The sequence below is a fragment of the Bos taurus genome, chromosome 15 (assembly GCF_002263795.3).
Source record: "Bos taurus isolate L1 Dominette 01449 registration number 42190680 breed Hereford chromosome 15, ARS-UCD2.0, whole genome shotgun sequence".
Taxonomy (NCBI): domain Eukaryota; kingdom Metazoa; phylum Chordata; class Mammalia; order Artiodactyla; family Bovidae; genus Bos; species Bos taurus.
In genome coordinates, this window is record NC_037342.1 from 65,683,153 (window position 1) to 65,703,834 (window position 20,682).

The following is a 20,682-nucleotide window of genomic DNA, read 5'->3' on the forward strand; positions in this document are numbered from 1 at the left end:
CTCTCCTAACAGTCTCACCTCCAAGAAGCTGATTGGGAGGCTTTGTTTCTCTTTTATAAGCTACACACAGAGAGCCTCCGGAAGGACAGTCACTCAGCGCAACAGTTTCTCTTGGCAAAGATTGGCCAACCGAAGCCAAAGCTGAAAATGTCAGTAAAAACAAACAGGATTTCAAAAGCACCTTGTCCGTTTCCCTCCTCTGTGCTCCTCTAGCCTCATCAGCCAAGCGTTGTGTGAGTGGCTTCCGAAGGACACCATTAGACCAGAAAGGAAATCCCCCAAACACCTTTGCTCCATCTCACCTAGTTCTGACACTTTTTTAAAAGCATCTACATGCTGATGAAACAAAAGAAAACCACTTGATACTGCCTTATGTCTTTTCAAAGCTCCATTTCTTCTTTTACTGTGTTCAGAATCGAGAAAGATTGTGGAGAGGTTTCACAGTTCTCTTATCATCTCGGTTTGCTCTTTGTCAGACACTGTTTTCTCGTGGTTGGAAGCTACTTCCTGCTCAGAAAGGAGAGAGCAGTTGTTGTCCTTACAGTTCCATTAACACTGATCCTCTTTGTCATTAGGTCACAGTTTTTAGGCGTATCCCTCCAGAGTGAAGACTTGCTCTAATGATATGAAAGGATTCCTGAGCACACAGGAGTAAGTGGATCAGAGTGTGGGTTTTGGTGTTAAACAGACCTGAGATGGAATTCCAGCTCTGCCACTTAATTGCTGGGTGACTCTGGGAAGTCATTTCATTTTTCTCAGCTCCAGTTTCTTCACCTATGAATAATATGTATATAACTTACCTATAAGTCACCTCTCAGGGTTCTTGAAAGATGATGCCACACAGAACCCCAAAGAAACTGGGTACCCAGGGACACTGCAATCACAGGCATCCCCACCCTGGCTATCAGCTCGGAAACATATTGCTGAAACAGAACAGCTGGGATTCAGGAAGGCAGCTACAGGCTCTGGAAAGCAATCCTCACTTCCTTGGGCAGCTCACTTTTCCGAGCCTCAGTTTTCTCAATGATGTGTTCAGTCGCTCAGTCGTGTCTCTCTGTGGTCCCATGGACTGTAGCCAGCCAGGCTCCTCTGTCCATGGTATTCCCCAGGCAAGAATACTGGAGTGGGTTAGCGTTTCCTCCTCCAGGAGATCTTCCCAACCTAACGATTGAACTCAGGTCTCTTGTCTCCTGCGTTGGCAGGTGGGTTCTTTATCACTAGCGCCACCTGGACAGAATGTACAAGTGATGCTACTTTCCTGCATCTTATCTCAGATTTAAGCATGAGGCACCGATGCTTTGACATGCTGCAGCGAAGGTGGAAGGCTCTGGCCAGTAGGGAAGATTATCTGGCTTTGCAATGAGGCTGCTCTAAAACAAAGTTCTTACCCTTTCCAAATTATGGATGCAGAACAATCTAACTGTTCCTTTTCATCCCACAGATCTGAATATAACCTGCCGATATGCAGGTGTATTCCACGTGGAGAAGAATGGTCGCTATAGCATCTCTAAGACTGAGGCTGCTGACCTCTGCAAGGCCTTTAATAGCACGCTGCCCACCATGGCCCAGATGGAGGCGGCCCGGAACATAGGGTTTGAGACCTGCAGGTAAGGGACCAGCACCCGCCTAGGCCCCAACTAAGCCCACTGCGGAAGGCAAGCTGCCTGGGTCCAGGGGGCGGGGCTTAGACCCGGAAGCGTCCTCTCTGACAGCTGAATGGCTGGTTGCCTGAAGAGTCGGCCCCACCCATGAATTTCGGCAAGTCAATCTGGAACCAGTATGATTACTAAAATTTAAGGCCAGCTAAAGACACCTTTGTGAGTCACAGCGGGGTTTCCCAGGGGAGGCTTTAAAGGTCGTAGGTTGGAATCCGCTTGCTTGAAGCTCCTGTCAACAGCGCGTTCTCTGGGCTTTGAAGAAGCCGGCAATATCATTGTCAGAACCACAAGAAATTGAAAAACCAAATAACAGTGTTTAAGATAAGTACGTGCCTGGTGGAGCCTTGACCCTGTAGACTCGGCTGAAGCAGGTTTTTCAAACTATTTTTCTCTCTTTTGATTTTGTTTCTCTTCTGTGTTGCTCTGATTTGAGAGAAAAGGGCATGAAAATTATAAGATGTATATTATTACAAGTGATTGCAAAGCAGTGAGAGGGGTTAAGGGAGGCCTCCTGAGCTCCTCCTCCTGGACCTCGCAGTGCTCAGGGAGCAGTCCTCAGGTCCTTCTGCTCCAGGATGTTCACAGCAGGCTCGCCTGTGTGTGCACACTCAGCTGCTTAGTCGTGTCTGACTCTTTGCGACCCCATGGACTGTAGGCTGCCAGGCTGCTCTGTCCATGGAGTTTTCCAGGCAAGAGTACTGGAGTGGGTAGCCATTTCCTACCCCAGGGGATTTTCTCAGACAGGGATTGTACCTGCATCTCTTGCATCTCCTGCGTTGGCAGGTGGACTCTTCACCACTGAGCCACTTGGGCAGCCCTCACAGCAGGCATGGCCCTTATTTTCTGAATTTTTTTAATGGCCCTGTGGTAAGTGATGCGCATTAAGAGTGAGCAGTGGTGACCGCTGTGGTGAGGTGTTTGGGTTTGGTTTGTCTTCATGTGAAGAACCCTAGGAAATCTGGACAACTGTGGTCCGAGGTTTCCGCCCTATCCTGCAGCCACCCCTCTGCACTTCTGCAACGTGACGTTAGGTGACATGGTTCTTTTCTCATTAACACGCTCACATACAAACACAGGCTGCTTTTTAAAAAGTCAAGCTGCAGAACTCTTTTTGGAAACCATTCAATGTAAGTTAAGTGCATCTATCCCTGTCCTTGGGTAAGGCACCTGTAGTCTGGGTGGGAACTGAGACTCAGGCTGACGAGGAAAATGAAGCATCTTTTCAGTTTTTCTAATATGGTGACCCCTAGCCACGCTTGGCTAGTGACATTTAATTAAAATTAAATAAAATAAAAACTTTGGCCCTTGGTGGCACTATGTTTCAAGTGCCTAATTAGCCACAAATGCCTGGCAGCTACTTTATCAGACAACTGAGATTATAGAATGTTTCTATTTCACAGAAAGTTCTGTTGAGCACCTTTGCTCTGAAGCGAAGAGCAGATGTGTGCAGATATCTGCATGTGTTCCAGCAGGGTCTGCTGCTAAGTCACTTCAGTTGTGTCTGACTCTGTGCAACCCCATAGATGGCAGCCCACCAAGGCTCCCCTGTCCCTGGGATTCTCCAGGCAAGAACTCTGGAGTGGGTTGCCATTTCCTTCTCCAATGCATGAAAGTGAAAAGTGAAAGTGAAGTCCCTCAGTCATGTCCGACCCTCAGACCCCATGGACTGCAGCCTACCAGGCTCCTCCATCCATGGGATTTTCCAGGCAAGAGTACTGGAGTGGGGTGCCATTGCCTTCTCCGCAGCAGGGTCTGGGAGAATATAAAAGGAGCAGATAGCTCAGGTAGCTTCTGAACTTGAGGTGTAGGCTGCAGTGCAGGAAAGTTAATTAGCAGGTCCATTTATTCTATTCCTAAGGCTAATTATTTAAATATGGCCCTGACTAGGTCAGTGGCCTAAGAAAGTGGATTTCATAAGCTGAATTTTGATTGTGAAATGCAGGCAAGGCAAACTTATGAAATACGGAAATGTTCTTATATGCTGAGAACAAGGGAAGTTCTTACTGTGCCCAGTGGCCAATTGTCCAGCCCTTAGACGCTGGACAAAGGGCTTCTCAGGTGATTCAGTGGTAGAGACTATGCCTGCCAATGCAGGAAACATGAGTTTGATCCCTGGATTGGGAAGATCCCCTAGAGGAAGAAATGGCAACCCACTCCAGTATTCTTGCCTGGACAAGAATGGACAGAGGAGCCTGCAGGCTATAGTCCATGGATTGCAAAGAATTGAACATGACTTATTGACTGAGCACAGCACAGACCCCGGCTCATCCATGTGTATCCCTCTCTTAATCCTCAGACTGCACCAGGAGTTGGTTGTATGACTCCACTTTGCAAAGTAAGCAACTGAGGCTTAGTTCTGCAGCCTATCTGGGCCACATCACTTGCATGGGGAGGAGTCTAGACTCCAGGCCAGCTTCTGAGCCCAGGGCAAGATTTAATGACCCAGCCCTCCTGAAGAACTGAGAGCAAAAGGGAGATGAAAGTCTGCTGCATGGATGGATTTGCTGAGTATTTCTTTTCTTCCTGGGAACAGCAACCTACTCATGTAGTACGTGTGCGTGTCTGCTAAGTCGACTCGTGTAGTATACACATGTAAGAATTTTAATATCCCTAACTGATGGACAGGGTGACAGGTAAAACCTACAGTGAACACAATGTGGTAAAAACTTAGCAACAGTTTACAGAGGGGATTGTAACTTCTAGAATGTCGGTGTATACGGACTAGCAGAATGTGATGGGAGTAAAATGGGGAGTGGGCTCGCAAGGAGTTTTACTATTTAAAAAAGGCAAAGAAAAACTGTGCCAAAGAAATCTACCGTTCCACCCATAGCTGGTTCTAAGTGTTGCAAAATGTATTTCCATAATTTCACTCAGGTAGCTATGAATCAGATACCTGCCTTAGGACAGGTGGGAGAGTCTCACAGGTGATGGGAAAACCTTAGCAGCTACTCTCTTCAATCTGCCCCACCCTGATGAGTTGGGATCCTCAGATACATGGAAACGCGTTAATATTTAATTGTGCCCCTCCCCCCACCAAGCTCAGAAGTCTTTGGAGAAACCAGTCCGGCCATGCAGATGAGGAATTAGTCATGTCAGCTTTTGCAATTTAAACATGATGAGTTCAAGGTGCTTAGAAATTTCAGACTCACAGCCATTTCTGTGGGTCTTGCAGGGCAACGCAGTACATACTGTCGCCTCTGGCAGGAAAGATTGAAGGGATTTGGGCATTGAATTTTCAAAAACCTGCTGGATTTAGTGCTCTCCTTTTCCCTTGCAAATGGTATTTTCTCAGCCCACACCTCATTTTTTGAAGCATTTTAGATTTGAGAGAAATCGTGTGGTAAGTATTCAACCACCAGGATGCTAGTCAGAGGCTGGGTACTGTATGTTGTATCTGAAAAGGAGACACGTGTTTCTCCAGCATGCTCCCAGAAACGCCATGATGGGATGGAGGAGTTTAAGCACTTCTCTGACTGTTGCTTCTGGAAAATTCCTGAGCTAATGAGGCTTTGCTATCTACGTAATAATTAGTGGTTAAAGTTGCTCAGTCATGTCTGACTCTTTGCAACCCCATGGACTATACAGTCCATGGAATTCTCCAGGCCAGAATATTGGAGTGGGTAGCCTTTCCCTTCTCCAGGGGAGCTTCCCAACCCAGGGATCGAACCCAGGTCTCCCACATTGCAAGCAAATTCTTTACCAGCTGAGCCACCAGGGAAGCCCAAGAATACTGGAGTGGGTAGCCTATCCCTTCTCCAACAGATCTTCCTAACTCAGGAATTGAACTAGGGTCTCCTGCATTGCAGGTGGATTCTTTACCAACTGAGCTATGAGGGAAGCCCATTAATCATTAGTACTTGCATTTTAATGACTATCAATTTACTTCCACTGGCAGTGGAATCATGCCTGAGATGTTCATGGGACAAGAGGCATTGTATCTGGCATATATTAATAAGGTGACCCAGTTGGTGAAGAATCTGCCTGCAATGCAGCAGACCCAGGTTCAATTCCTGGGTTGGGAAAATCCCCTGGAGAAGGAAACGGCAACCCACTCCAGTATTTTTGCTTGGAGAATTCCGTGGACAGAGGAGCCTGGTGGGTTACAGTCCATGGGGTCTCAGAGAATCAGACACGACTGAGTGACTTTTACATGTTTAGAGCAATGAAGTCGGAAATGAGGGAATTGCAGAAAAAGGTGAGACCAGGAAAGAAGAGGAGGATAGATACGGGAAGGATATGGGTTTGCGATTTATGAACTGAGATGAAAAGCCACCTAGTTCCCATCTGATGGGAGCCAGTAGTTTTCCGTATTTTCTGGCAAATAGGAACGTAATGGTGGGCCAGAGTGGATCTCACATGGTAAATACGGGGTCATTTTATCTATGACTTTGGCTTCCCTCTGCTCATTCAAACTGATTGTTGGTCACAGATTTCATTGGCAATGGATCAATTTTTTAAAAAAGGTTTTATAGAGCACCAAGAAAATCACTTTGTCTCCATCAGCCTTGTTGACCCCTTCACTGTCCCTCTGCTGCTGTTTTTGGCTTTTGTATAACTCCGTTGTTGAAAACTGACATGCCCAGGAAAGAAGTTTTGTACTGCAGAAACGTCCTTGGGTGGGATTTTATGAAGTCCCTAATTACACTGTTGCAGGTGGGTGACCTCTGGTTTTCTTTTGCAGGTACGGGTTCATAGAAGGGCATGTGGTGATTCCCCGGATCCACCCCAATTCCATCTGTGCTGCGAACAACACGGGGGTGTACATCCTCACATCCAACACCTCCCAGTATGACACGTACTGCTTCAATGCCTCAGGTTGGTCCCAAGTGGGTCAGCTTTAAGTCCTGGGTGGCTTTTGGCAGGCCAGCCTTCGGCAGCATGGCTGACAGTCTCAGCTTCAGTGGGGATTCATGCAGCCTCCATTCACATAACAGATGCTTGCTGCATGTTTCATCAGTAGTAAAAAAGAGTCCTGTCTCCAGGGTGCTTACCTGCTATGTTGGAGAGGCCAACAGTAAGCAAATACATATGAAACCACTTTGATGAAGTCAGACAGTGACAAGTGTTGTAAAAAAGAAAGCAGAGCAAGGGACTACAGAGTGCTAGGGGCGCTTTTTTTTTTCTGAGAAGATCATCAGAGAGAGAGCCCATGAGGAGGTGGGCGTGGGAGAGCCCTGATGGGAGCGAGGGAAGGAAGCCACGGCGTGGTGGACAGCAGTGCACAGCCAGGTTCGTGGGAGCATCAGGGCATGTGCTGACAGTGGCAAGGAGACATAAGAGATGCAGGTTCGATCCCTGGGTGGGGAAGATCCCCTGGAGGAGGGCATGGCAACCCACTCCAGTGTTCTTGCCTGGAGAATTCCATGGACAGAGGAGCCTGGTCTGCAGGACTATAGGGTCTGCAGTCTATAGGGTCACAAAGAGTCGGACACGACTAAAGCGACTTAGCAGGCACGCACAGGCCAGTTACCACTGAGACTTTTCTCCCTGCCTTTCTTTTTGCCCATAGGGTTGGGCTCATCTTCAGAGAAGGGAGTGAACAGTACTGATGAACCTTCCTCTACTTTGGGGACATTAGTTCCATTGAAAAGTTTGAGAAGTCCTGGAGGGAATTGCATGCCAAAGTAGCTGCAGTAAAGCAGTAAAGTTCAAAGCGATGGGTTTCATTTTCTCGTATGCAAATTTACTCAATATGTTAGAGTGCTTTTTATCAATTTTCTATATGTTTTAAAGAAGAGTATTTAGTGATCAGTGACACACATTCAGTATTGTGCTGGGCAGAGTAGAGTGAGAAGGAACCAGAGGCCATCTTTCTTGTCTCCAGAGTTAATCTTGTCGAAGTCATGAGATGAAAAATAAAGGAGCTGGGGAAGAATGTTTATCGAAGGAGAAATACATTCTAAATGTCTTGGATTAGAGTTGGATGATGATGGGGGTGTTAAGTGGGTGACAGATCTTGATAACCTTCTGCTCTGTGCCAGGGATCACTTTGGAAAAGATCCTTGAATCCATCTTAGCCTGAGACTGCTCAGCAGGTGGTCAGTGCCCACTGATGTGATCCTCCTTGAAAACTGGCCACAGGGACCAAAGCCAGCCCCATCTTAGCAGATGCCTTCTATAAGCTTAAAATGTCAGCAGTATTTTTTGTAAAACATGGCCTGTGGTTGACAAATGAAAATACGGCAGACCCTGAAAAGGGTTGATGGTGTTTATTGCCTCTTTTCTCAGTGGTCAGGCCCAGCACTGGTGACTTCTGTGTTAATACAAAAAACTGACCGGAATTAGTTCATTTTTGAAGTTTACTTTCAGTAAAATGCCCATTTCTGTTTGGAAAGGAGAAATTTAGGGGAAGATTCTACATTCATCTGTTTATTTATTCACTCATTTATTCAACAAGCATGCACTGGGGACTCAGGAAGCTGTCTGTCCATCTGTCACTGAGTGATTGGCTAGACTGAATAATTAACATCTTTCTTGGCTATTTTGGTGTAGTGGAGGCAAGGTTTATGAGATGCAATGTATCAGGAGGCTCACCTCAGAGTCTTTCTAACAAATCCTTCAGTTCAAGGAAACTCCACAGGCTTGATTCTTTCAGCAGTGTGATGCTCATTAAACAGAATGAAAGGCTGTTCAGTGAGGCCCTGTATCTGACATGGGAACACGAATGTATTGCACATTTGGGTCACCATCCATCTTAGTATGCCTGCCAGATTTGATATTCTTTATAAAAGTTCAGGTGAATTGGAGCATGAAGGGACTCCATTCCAACAAATGCACTAATCATTTGCAAAACTGCCTTATTGGTTTTGACATCCTGCTTCATTCTCTTGCAACTTTATTCCTGGAAATTTCCAGTGCACTACTGTTACCTGCAATTGTCTTTGAATTTGGGGGAGGTTATTCCATCCTTGACATTCAGATCAGATCAGATCAGTCACTCAGTCGTGTCCGACTCTTTGCGACCCCATGAATCGCAGCACGCCAGGCCTCCCTGTCCATCACCAACTCCCGGAGTTCACTGAGACTCACATCCATCGAGTCAGTGATGCCATCCAGCCATCTCATCCTCTGTCGTCCCCTTCTCCTCTTGCCCCCAGTCCCTCCCAGCATCAGAGTCTTTTCCAATGAGTCAACTCTTCTCATGAGGTGGCCAAAGTACTGGAGTTTCAGCTTTAGCATCATTCCTTCCAAAGAAATCCCAGGGCTGGTCTCCTTCAGAATGGACTGGTTGAAGTCATAATCCAAGGCCTTCTTCTGGTTCTGTGTCACATAACAGTTAAATCAGAAACATCTCATGGGTCAGGTCAGTTTCTGGTGGTGTCCCCAAAATAGATCCTATAGATCTACTTTGCAGAATCTCCCAGGTTGGCTGTTTGTCCTGATTTTCAAATGAGAGAATCACTGGGAATTTTTTGAAAACAGTATAAGTCTAAAGAAATACTATTATTGTCTCCCATGACCTTCAGATTCCTCAAAAGCAGACAGAAATGTTCATCTTTTGCTCCTTGTTTATTCTGTGATCTGTCATATGTGCTGAGTTAATGCTTAAAATGAATAAAAGAACTGATAGGTCTAAAACTTCCTTTCATTAATTCTTAGGCATTGTCATTCAGGTTTGATAAGAATGTTTCTTGACTTGTTTGTATTTGCAGACCATTTGTTGGGGGGAGTTAATATCTTAGATATGTTTACCGGAAGAATGGACTATAAGAAAATTATATTGGTGGGTTTCCCCCCCCCCCGCCCCCCGCCATTCATTCAACAAAGATTTTAGTGCCTCTCTAGCCCCATCACACATAAATGTTCTGGCCAAGAAAGATAAAGTTATTGCTCATCTTGTGGAGTTTCCGTATTTCTATGGAGGTGGCAGCGGGTAGGGGATAGGAGATGTGCTATGCACAGCCATCAAGTAAAATGAACAAGACAATTTCAGCTAGTGGTGAGCCAGAAGAGGACATGAGAGAGAACAACTCTGCAGTGGTGATGGGTGTTGGGGGTGGTGAGGGGCTAGCTTAGATTGGATTATGAGGAATGACCTTTCCAAGGAGGTGACTTCTCTTTGAAGAATCTCTCTTCTGAGAAATCTTTTAATCAGCCCTTACAAGAATGGCTATTTTTAAAACCTGCTTTTCTCTAGTTGAGTGTATAAAGCTGCCAGGTGTTTCCATTATGATGTCAAAGGATAGGCCAGTAAAGGGCATCATGCCCTTTATATGTGGGAAAAGATGCTCCTAGGAACTGGGGAGCAAGCAAACCCTGCTTTATTAGACTTGTGTGTTTGTCCAAGTCATAAATACCCAGTGATTTATGGCAGGACATTTAAAATACTTGTGATAATAGGTTTCTTTGTAATAGCAGTTTGCCTGCCTGCCTCCCTCTGTCCATCCATCCTTCCTTCCATCCATCCATCCGTTCACCCATCCATCCATTTATCCATCCATCCATCCATCCATCTACCAACCATCCATCCATTTCTTTGTCCTCTTTGCCAAGAAGCAATTGTAGAAAAACTAACCTAAGAAGTCAGTTTTCCATTTCATCAGTTAAAGCATGCGTGCACACACACACACACACACACACACACACACACGAGTATAAAAACTGTAATACACAACTGAATCCAGCCTTCCTGTAACAGCGAAGCTAGCTCAAAGCTCTCTGAGTTTTTAGAGCTTAACCAAGGTCCAGTTACGGAATAGAGCATTTGGGCAGGAATGGAACCATTGGTTAAAGCATTCTGCAGGCTTCCTACAGTACTCAAGGGATGGCTGGCAGGGGGAAACTGTCAGAGTTTGCTTTCAAAGGGCTTTAGACAGTGCTTTTCAAAGAGCTGCTCGCATAACATCTATGGGTGATCAGGTAGGCCCAACGTACAGTCAGAAATCATTATTCCCAAAGAAGGGAGGAAGTAGAAGATAAATGGAAGGAAGAAGAAAAGGAAGTCAGAAGTGTCTGTGATGATAATAAGCTAAAACAGAAGCCTCAGAAAATATTCTGGGCACCTGGACCAAAGGTGGACAACCTCAGAAGCTGTACAGTTAGAAGTATTTTATTCAGAGTAGGCACGTAGGGGATTAGTTAAATGCATTAACTAATACATTAATAAGAAGACAAAAGATTGGTTTTTTAAAAAAACATTCCTACCAAGTAAGTTCTATGTGGATTATTATAGTCTTTAGAGTCTCATGCTGTTCATGTTGATAAGTATTTGATTGCATTTGTCAGCTATATTTTTCTGTTGTTTCTGCAGATAACATTTTTTGCAGTGTTTTCCCTGTTAATTTTATAATAACAAATTTAAAAAATAACTTCTAATGTATGCCTCAGTAAAGAAAGACCATGTGTATCTTACTACCATTGTATCAACCAGCCTTCTATAATGCTTGGTATAGAGCATATACATTTGTTAATGAATGGATATGTTGGTGTGGGGACCTTCCAAAGATGTATGAAGTAAAATAAAAGTGAAAAAATGCATCACCAAGGTCAGAGAAGTTCCTAGGTGACTTGGTCAAGTTTAAGAAAATGATCTGGGATAAGTTATAGCAAAAGTCATCCTAGCGAAGAGAAACGAACATCAATTATGCTTCTGTTTTTTAGCGTTCTCATGTCTCTTTTTCTTTTCTACTTCATAGCTCCACCTGGGGAAGACTGTACATCGGTCACGGACCTGCCCAATGCCTTTGAAGGACCAATTACCATAAGTATGTATCTCTTCTAACCTTGGCTGAGTTTTCCCATTCTTGGGGAAAAGATCAGGTGCATTTCTTATGTTTCACATTTGAATGGAATAGCACTCATTTCCCTAAGGCTAACCACAGGGCTACAGTTTACTGTCCCTTTATTGCTGTATGGTTTACCCCAATGCTTTCATTGCTCCTGAAACATCAGTCCCCTGGGAGGTGCTTTCACATTCGTTGGCATCTCTGTGGACACAGCACTGTCATTTACCTGATATTTTTCCTTTATTTAACCCATCATTTTCTACTTAAAAAGCATTAATATAACTCCAAATGGAAAGCCAACACTTCTGGTTATAAGTAAAAGGTAACCTTAGAAATAAATATAAATGTAAGAAAAATTAAATAATGTTCTTAAATTCTAGCTGTTGAAGGCTCTGAATCTGAGCCATGTTCCCTTTCTCAGAGGCAGGGATTAATACGTGTTAGAGGGAGGGACATTCTGGCCTCCCAAATTTTCTGTTTGATTCAATTGGAGTATTTAAAAATGATAATAAGAGTGCAAACTTCTTAATATGTGTTTCAACGTTATTTACACTATATCGACCTAAAATCTTCCTGATTATCCTGAGAAGTTGACACTGCAGAAAACACAGTATTTCAGCCAGAACTTTCAAACAGGTTAACTTGTTAACTTGATCTGATTGCCTCTGAGCCTCATGTTTTGAGAAGTATGACAGTGATGAGGAGGCTGGATTTCTGCCTCCTAAAAGCCAGACCCCTCGATGTGCAAGGTGACGGGAGTGCTCGTGGTGACAGGGGGACGAAAATCATTCCTGGCCCACGCAGTTCCAGCTCCCCACAGGCAGGAAGTTGCCCCTGCCCTGTACCTGACAGGAGGAAGAGGGGGCCGGCGACTGTGACGTGCTCTGTCTGCGTCGGGCCTGGTGTGAAATCCAAGTTCTTTACAGTCTGGATGATCTGAGCCTCAGTTTTCTCGTTTGAGTAATGAATCAACATATAAGATTTGTCATGAAACTTAAAAAAGATAATCTGATCCATGCCCGGCCCATAGTAGATGCTCAATAAATGCCCCATTTCCTTGGTCCCAACAGATGTTTCTCTCCACATCCAGACCCGTTCAAGTGCGGTCCTATTTCTTGATCAGATCTCCGTCTGTGAGATTATTAGGGTGATGGAGACTTTGGATTTTTTAAAATTTATATTTGATTAATAGTTCCACTTGGACAAGATAGATAAACAGAAGGAATCTTTAGTCCTGCCCATGCCACATAGTAGAAAATCATTTCAGCTAAATGCACACTTGTGCAGTGAGTGACTCATACTTGAAGGCAACACATTTAGAAGAGAACTATGAATGGAAGCCCTTCTCGCTCTTTCTCCTCATGTCATTCTAGTCATTTTCTTGTTTAAACCAAAGATTTTGATCTTTATATTCACTCCTGTGTCCTCATTTCAAGTTGAATTTCACAGATGGCAGCGCCTCTGTCAATATTTCAGCATGCTGCTTTGTTAGCCAGGACTGGGGGTTCATTGAAACTGGAAACATTTTCCACTTAGAAAGAAAATCTAATTCTTCATGGATTTGCATACCTCAGAGGTATGGTTCCAGACCACTGCAATGAAGCGAACATTTCAATAAATTTGGGGGAGTTTCCCAGCACATGTAGAAGTTACATTTACACTATACTATAATCCAAGTGTGCAGTAGCATTGTTTTTTTTTAAAACAAATGTACATGCCTTAATTAATATTTTATTGCTAAAAAATGCTCACCATTATCTGACAATGAAGAGTTTCCACAAAACTTCTGTGTGGAAAACACAGTATCTGTGAAGCTCGATAAACTGAAGTACTAATAAAGAAGTTATGTCTTGTATTCCCTGATGAGACTGATTGCCTCTTTGTCTCCTACTTTCTCAAAATAGATGGAATTAATAGCAACGAATATTACATGTACTTGAGAAGGAAGGATAGGGACCAGGCAGCAGAATTATCATTTATTGAGCACCAGCTCTATTTTGAATACTAGGCTAAGTACTTTCCATACAATGTATCATATAGCGCTTATAACAGAAGATAGTCTCATTCCCATTTTACAGATGATGAAACTGAAGTTCAGAGGGTTGCCTACCTTGTCTAGAGCCACACAAAGCTGGGATTCAAACCTGGGGACATCTAAATACACCCTCTCCCCCACTTTCCCACTTGCAGAGTGTGTGAGTGGGCAGGGAGGGTTCACCGTCTTAGTGCATCAGCCACTCTGTCTTCCCCACTAGAGATGTAGTTAGCTGCTGTTTTGCTTAATAAAAAAAAAAGAATAGCTCTGAAGTCACTATAAGATAAGCCACCGTCTTTCCTGTAGTCAGAATCCATCAGCTGTCAGGTTCTGACAGTGGCTCCTCTGTCTTCCAGCTATTGTAAACCGTGATGGCACCCGTTATACCAAGAAAGGCGAATACAGAACTAACCCAGAAGACATCAACCCCAGCGTCGTTAGCCCCAGCAGCCCTCCTGACGATGAGATGAGCAGCGGCTCCCCCAGTGAGAGAAGCACTTCAGGAGGCTACAGCATCTTCCACACGCACCTCCCAACTGTGCACCCGTCCCCAGACCAAGACGGCCCCTGGGTCTCCAGCGAGCCAGAGAATACCTCGGATACCAGTAAGGAGAATGAGTCACTGTGCTTTCCAGTAGCAGTTGGTTCCCAGGGATGTCTCTGGTCTATCTGAGGGACGTGAACTCGTGTGGATAGCGTCTGTCTCTAGAAGGTGGTGACATGATCTGGGGAGGTGGCCTCCTGCAGTTCTCGGTGTGCTATATCATTGACTGCTACCGCTTACAGAAAAAAAAATATTTTTTTCCATCTCTAAGAAGTACCGTACAGGAAATTTTTCAGAAGAACATCCCTTGTTGTCTTGTCCCAGAGAAATGGTGACAGTTGAGACCTGATAACACAAGCTAGTTTCATTTTGGCACATTTCCCTTCTTGTTCTTACCCATTTATGGATGGATAAATTGTTTCCATAAAGTTGGGATCATAAAATATGCATACCATTTCATCTGCTACTTTTTTTTCAGGTTCATTTTATATGTTTAGGTTTTAACTTGATTTATATTCATATTGTTAACTGGGTAATAATTGGTCATACTCTCCACTCATGATTTGCTAAACAATTCCTTTGTTTTTGGCCTAAGGGAGTGTATCTGAAGGAGTTATCTGATCAAATTAAATCTACTTACGGGTTTTATATCCCAGCTGGTTGGGGAAGGCTCGTCATACTTGCTTGGTTATGTGGTAACTCATCTTTGGGATTGCTGGAGTGCAGCTATTCAAGCTCTACATGCAGTTTCTTTGGGGTTTGGCCTCGGCGTTTCACTTTCATTGGAAAGTGTTTACATCTTCCTCTGGTCTTCTCTGCTTCCTTCTTTGCTTTTCCCCCTACGGTTTGTTTTAAAACAGGTTTCCAGATTGGCTGTGTTCCTTCTGTGGAGAATTATTCAAACCCAAACAGGCCTTCTGCCTCCTGAGCAGCTTTCCTAGTATGGTGTGGATCTTTTCTCCTGGCTGCGGCTCTTGGGGGGTTGAAATTCTGGTCTCCAGAGAGTGTGGCAGAAATGTCTTGGTTTGCCAGCGCTCAAGACGGGGCCCTTTTCTACTCTTCAGAAGCCAGGGCGATTTGTCAGAGCGCTGTGAGTTAACGTAAGGTCACTTTCTTGATGGTGTTTTAAATTTCTGTTAGCAGCTTGCCGAGGGAGGGGCACAGATAAAGCTGGGATCCGGTCATTCCCCACAGATTCTTTGAAGCATTTCAAACGGCAGATATTTTCAAATTTCCCGTGATTACCCAGATCTCTGGAGACTGCGTTGCAGTATTGTCTGTAATCCTGTGAACAATCCTTCTTTTAAAATTTATTTGTTTTAATTGAAGGATAATTACCTTACAATATTGTGATTTTTTTTTGCCATACATTAATATGAATCGGCATAAGTATAACACATGTGCCCTCCATCCTGAATCCCCCTCCTACCTCCCTCCCCACCCTATCCCTCCAGGTTTGAACAACCCTTCTGGAGAGAAGCTTCTGCAAACCAAGCAGGTGGAGCTGCTAGTTACTTGCTCCTTCCTGAGTCCCCTGCCTTTCTAAAGTAACCACTTAGAAGGTGTTCAGGGAATGCAATTTTAGCAAAAGCAACAATTAGTGGTCTCAGCAGGAAGCAGATCAAGGCAGTCTTAAAGTACCATTTCCCTCCAAAGAAGAAAATCAAGACAAAATGTATCTTGTGGGAACCAGATGAAACTAACATTTAAGCTGCTAACAGCCTATAGAAAATAGTATTTCACATGTGCTTCAGGAAGGGCAATGAGGACATTTTATAAACATTCATGGCACATCCTTTAAGGACCATAGCTTTCCTGCCTTAGTCAGCAAACCTATTTTTGAAGTCCTACTATGTATCAAGCGAGTCTAATGCTTGGGACCCAGTGGTAAACACCATTAGAAGGTAATATTGAGGAAAAAGTAAGGATTAGTAACCTCATCTTTCATTCAACCAATATTTGAGGTCTGAGCGACTGGACTGAACTGAACTGAGTCAGACATTGATCTTGTTACTGGGGACTCAGAGGTGGACCTCCCTTCATGGAGCCTGTTTCCTATACAGAAATCAAGGGAATGATTTGGTTAAGTATGTTTACTTAACTAAAACATAGTTTAGCATTTGGGTTGAGGAAAGAATTGTGCTTTTCTCTTTCCAGAACACTTAGCTAAGTTTCAATAGTGTAGGAGGAGACTTAAATGTCTAGCAGAGTAAGTCCAGAGCCAGCCTGAGGGTCGCGAGAGTGTTGCAGGATCCAGTGTGGCGATGCTGAATAAATCAGCTCACACGAAGAACGGTGTCAAGGAAAACAAGCAGGTGGAAACTTGAACGTAGCCTGTTCAAGTGGCAGACTCGAGAACACTGGCACTGATAAGTTCCTGAGCAGACCGTATTTTCGAAGCCGAGTGAGGAGAATCCCCAAGCGTCATAGCTACTGGACTGAGAGTTGGGACTTAGCGAGAGGGAGTGATAACAAAACCTCCCTAATGGATGAGGAGGGCAGAGGTCAAGAGGAAGGCTGGCTGAGCACCAAGAAGTGCATCTTTGGCTTGTGTGGTTGATTCCATCCTTAAGGGTCCTCGGTGGGTGGCAATAGGGAGAGCCAGTGAGAACGACCATCTGGGAAGCGTTTGACTTCCAGCAAGCCTTTTATTATAAATGTTGTTTTTGGAAGCGCCTTCCTGGAGGTATGTCGTCAGCCTTTTTGCTGTTGGTGATCTGGAATCGTTTGGAATCCAGAGACTTAAACTAATTCAGGAAGCAGACTCTTGCCTTGGAACACTCTTATCTCCTTGTCTTCTGGGTATAATTACATATACATGTATATTTATTATACGTATAATAACATATAATATAATAATATGTTTATTATTATTTTTGGTCTAGCATGGTCTACTTGTGTGGGGAAGATTGAAAACTCTGCTGGCTAGGCGAGAGCTGTTTACAGTTTCTCCAACTCTCATACACCTCTTTTTCAGAAGACAGAAATAATGCCTATTTCTGTCCTGCTCTTGTATGTTTACTTCCTGTTGGTTTCCGCCGGATGTACTAGAGGGAGAGGGTGGCCAGAATTCTGTACCTTTAATAAAGTTTCTGAGCTAAACATGGGTTGTCTGCAGGTTTTCCAGGAGGATACCCAGGTTTAGCTGGCACATCCGGCGTGAAATTGGCTCCTATGTCTCTAGTCCCTTTTATGCATATGTGTCCTTTGTAGCACAGAACATACTGTGTAAGGAGTTGACACTGAATGTATATAGAGTTAAAGCTTTTAATCTAGAGCTCATGGGCTTCCAGTAGGCTCAATGATAAGCTGTAAGGTCTTCAAGAGCCACCAGAAAAAAATATGCAACACTTTCAAAACATGTATGTATAGGCTCCCTTTTTTGAGGAGAGCAGCCATAACTTATATTAGATTTTCAAAGAAGTATATGACTCAAAATGATTTTTAAAAATCTCAACTGGCTTGGAGGTTTATCCTGATGATTTTTGCCATTCTTCAGGGAAACAGTCTGGACTCAAGTCCAACTTGAGAATCAAGTGGGAGATTTCAAAATTGCAAAATGGCAATTATCCTTCCTCTAATTTGAAAAGAATCCAGAATTTCTCTAACTTGGGAAGTTTTTGTTTCCTTTCTGAAAACGCATTCTGTATGAGAATTAAAAGTGACAGAAAGTGATAAATGGATTCTTGAGAAATCTTTATCTGATTTCAACACTTGGAATATACACCCTTTGCAAAGTTCCTGCTCAAGTGTAAAGCTTGACTTGAGATTAATGAATGTGGGCGGAACTTGGAAATGCTAGTTGTCATTACAAGCTTCCTCAGGTAAAATGACAAAAAGATCCAAAAGTTACAAGCAAGCACCTCTAAAGATACTCCAAAAATAAATGAATGAAAGCAGCTTTATGAAATGCTACATAGAAGTCTTCCAGTTCATGGCTGGGTCACCTAATCAAGTAGATATAAAATCTCTTTTCCCTCACGGCTTATTAAGTTGCTACTTGATTTTGTTCTGACCCTGTATTCAGGGGGCTTCCTTTGAAGAATGAGTAACACTGTATGGATAAGCATACTGAATTTGCATTTCTGATTGTTGTCCTAAGATTCTAAGAGATTTGGGGAGTCTGGAAAGATAAAATCAGGCCTCAATCTTCTCTAATCTTCATCTATAATATATGCATACATTTTATATAGAGGACTGAGAGTAAAGTTTTTCTGGAAAGACCTCACTAAATGATCTAATTGATCCGGTTTCTTCAACTTTGTACTCAAACCACCATGCAGCAGCTCAGGAGCAATGTAATTGGATATGGTCTTCGTTTGGTAATTCACAGCCCAAGACTCAGGATCAAACAACAGCAGCAGTGACAGGTGAACTGTTACGTCTCTTGCGCCTCTGTTGTCTTGAATGCCAAGCCTTTCAGTATTAAGGGAAAGGACCTCATTATTATGTCAAAATTTCCTACTGATGCTCTGTCACCATCCTTAGGGAGAACAGAATCTGGCACCATTTGATTTAATAGAGAGGCCAATGGATCTGGGCACACAACTGGATTCTGCTCAATGTCCTACTTGTTTTCCTTCTGGCAACATGCACCTAGAATCAGAATTATTTTTCCTTCAGATCTTTGATTTAGAGATTCAATCAGAACACGTCCTCTTAAAAGAAGTCTATTAAAAAATGCATACTCCTGGTTTCCACTGATCTAATTAACACAGCCAATAATAATAACAGAGGAAAATACTGATTTACAGATGGAAAGTGTAGGCCCCGGACAATTGTTTGGACATCTGCTACCTCAACTGTAAAGTGTAGGAAGTGACCTGTGCCTGATGTAAAAATCTAGGCTTCTAACAAGCTCCCTGGATGTTTGACTATTCATTCTAAGTAGCTATAAAGTGTTTTGACTTAAGAGTTTTTGTGGGAAAAGATCCCAAGTGTGTAACAATGGGATGTTGTTAGCATATCTTCATTTACTAACTTTTGTTGTTGGAGGATATGACCATATATCAAAATAATTAGAACTTCTTTAATTCAGAAGAAGAGTTATAAAAAAGATCCTTTACAATTGCTTAGCTTATAAGACTAAATAAACTGTATTTTTTATTTTGACAAATATTCCTATAAGGAAAATAGTACTGATATTATGTTATGATTGCATATGATAGTGATTAAGATAACATTGGAGGGGTGGGGGAGAGATTGAATGCAGAATTTAAATAATGGTATTTTTAAAATGTTTACAAGGTTTATCTTCATCAGACAAATGTTGTGAAGGAAAAGGTCTTGTCAGTACTTCTCCTTGGACCACTTCTGGGCTTTCTTGATAGCTAGAAAAAAGAAGTCTAATTCGCCTTACTATTGTATTTGGGGATTTAATGATGGTTTCAGCCTCTCTGCTTGAACTTTTCTCAGTTTTTGTATCTACTATTTTCTGGCACTAGTGGTGAAGAATTTGCCTGCCATTGCTGGAGACATAAGAGATGTAAGTTCGATCTCTGGGTTGGGAAGATCCCCTGGGGAAGGAAATGTCAACCCAGTCCAGTATTCTCACCTGGGAAATCCCATGGAGAGAGGAGCTTGGTGTCCGTAGGGTCGCAAAGAGCTGGACACTACTGAAGTGACTTAGCACATAGCACTATTTTCCACTATTCTTCTGACGCACATCATGGCTACAGAAATGGCAGTCTTTGGAAGTTTCCAATCAAGACTCTGGCTTCTAGTCTTGTTAGTGAGATCATTGGGTCACTTCAGTTTGTCTTTCCTGATTGAGTATTCTATTTTCAAAAACGGAGTCTCAAAATGTTCTGTTCTGCTTTGCAAAATCTAGCATTGATGTACAAGTAACCGTGGGCAACGCTGTTTGGAAATTTGGACTCTAACTGGAGAAAAGTGGAATGGCATCTCTTCCAGGCTTTCACCTCAGCTGCCCCTCTGCCATGTGTCTGATATTGTTGGGGCTATGTCTCTGAGGCTGTGGGCAGATGTATTACACCCTAGATTCTTGGAGGATGATATTGGTTGACCAAGATAGAGGGTAGAAGGTGAATAAGGTCAAGGCTGGAACTCTGAAGAGCTGGATTTTAGAAGCACAGACTGTTACTTGTTCAGTCGCCCAGTTGTGTCTGACTCTTTGCAAGTCCATGGACTGCAGCACACCAGGCCTCCCTGTCCCTCACCGTCTCTCAGAGTTTGCCCAAGTTCATGTCCATTGCACTGGTGCTGCCATCCAGCCATCTCATCCTCTGACGCCCTCTTCTCCTTCTGCCTTCAATCTTTCCCAGCATCAGCGTCATATGTGGAGAGGATCAATGTCTTGTTCAGTCAACATTTCTAATCATCTGATCTCGTACACAATTTCTCTGCAAAATGATCTTTCTGATGGTGAGGAATATAATACTTTCTGTAAAAGCTCATTGGTGGATAGTTCTGATTATCACCTTTTTATTTCTATTTATGTATTTATCTATTTAGCTGCACAGAGTCTTCCTTGTTTCTCACAGTCTTTCTCTAGTTGCGGCAAGCGGGGGCTACTTTTGGTTGTGGAGCGAGGGCTTCTCATCAGTTTTCTGGTTGTATGCCAAAATAATTTTGGGAACTGCCGTGTAGCCTTCATTTGCGTTCAGAGTTACAGAAATCAAATGCTAGAGAAGATCAAATCTAATAGCTGGGTGAATAGCAAATTGTGAATACAACTGAGAGATTTTTAGAAATGATTGA

At 43.3% G+C, this 20,682-nt stretch overlaps 1 protein-coding gene across 16 annotated transcripts in view; it reads left to right on the forward strand.

Moving 5' to 3' along the window:
- CD44 (CD44 molecule) overlaps window positions 1–20,682 on the forward strand; it is an 87,913-nt gene that overhangs the window by 33,601 nt on the left and 33,630 nt on the right. For all 16 annotated transcript variants that reach the window (NM_174013.3, XM_059874550.1, XM_059874551.1 and 13 more), the window contains 4 exons: window positions 1,442–1,607; window positions 6,340–6,473; window positions 11,294–11,362; window positions 13,775–14,023. In NM_174013.3, the coding sequence (NP_776438.2) occupies window positions 1,442–1,607; window positions 6,340–6,473; window positions 11,294–11,362; window positions 13,775–14,023 (618 nt within the window). The remainder of the gene's footprint in view (window positions 1–1,441; window positions 1,608–6,339; window positions 6,474–11,293; window positions 11,363–13,774; window positions 14,024–20,682) is intronic.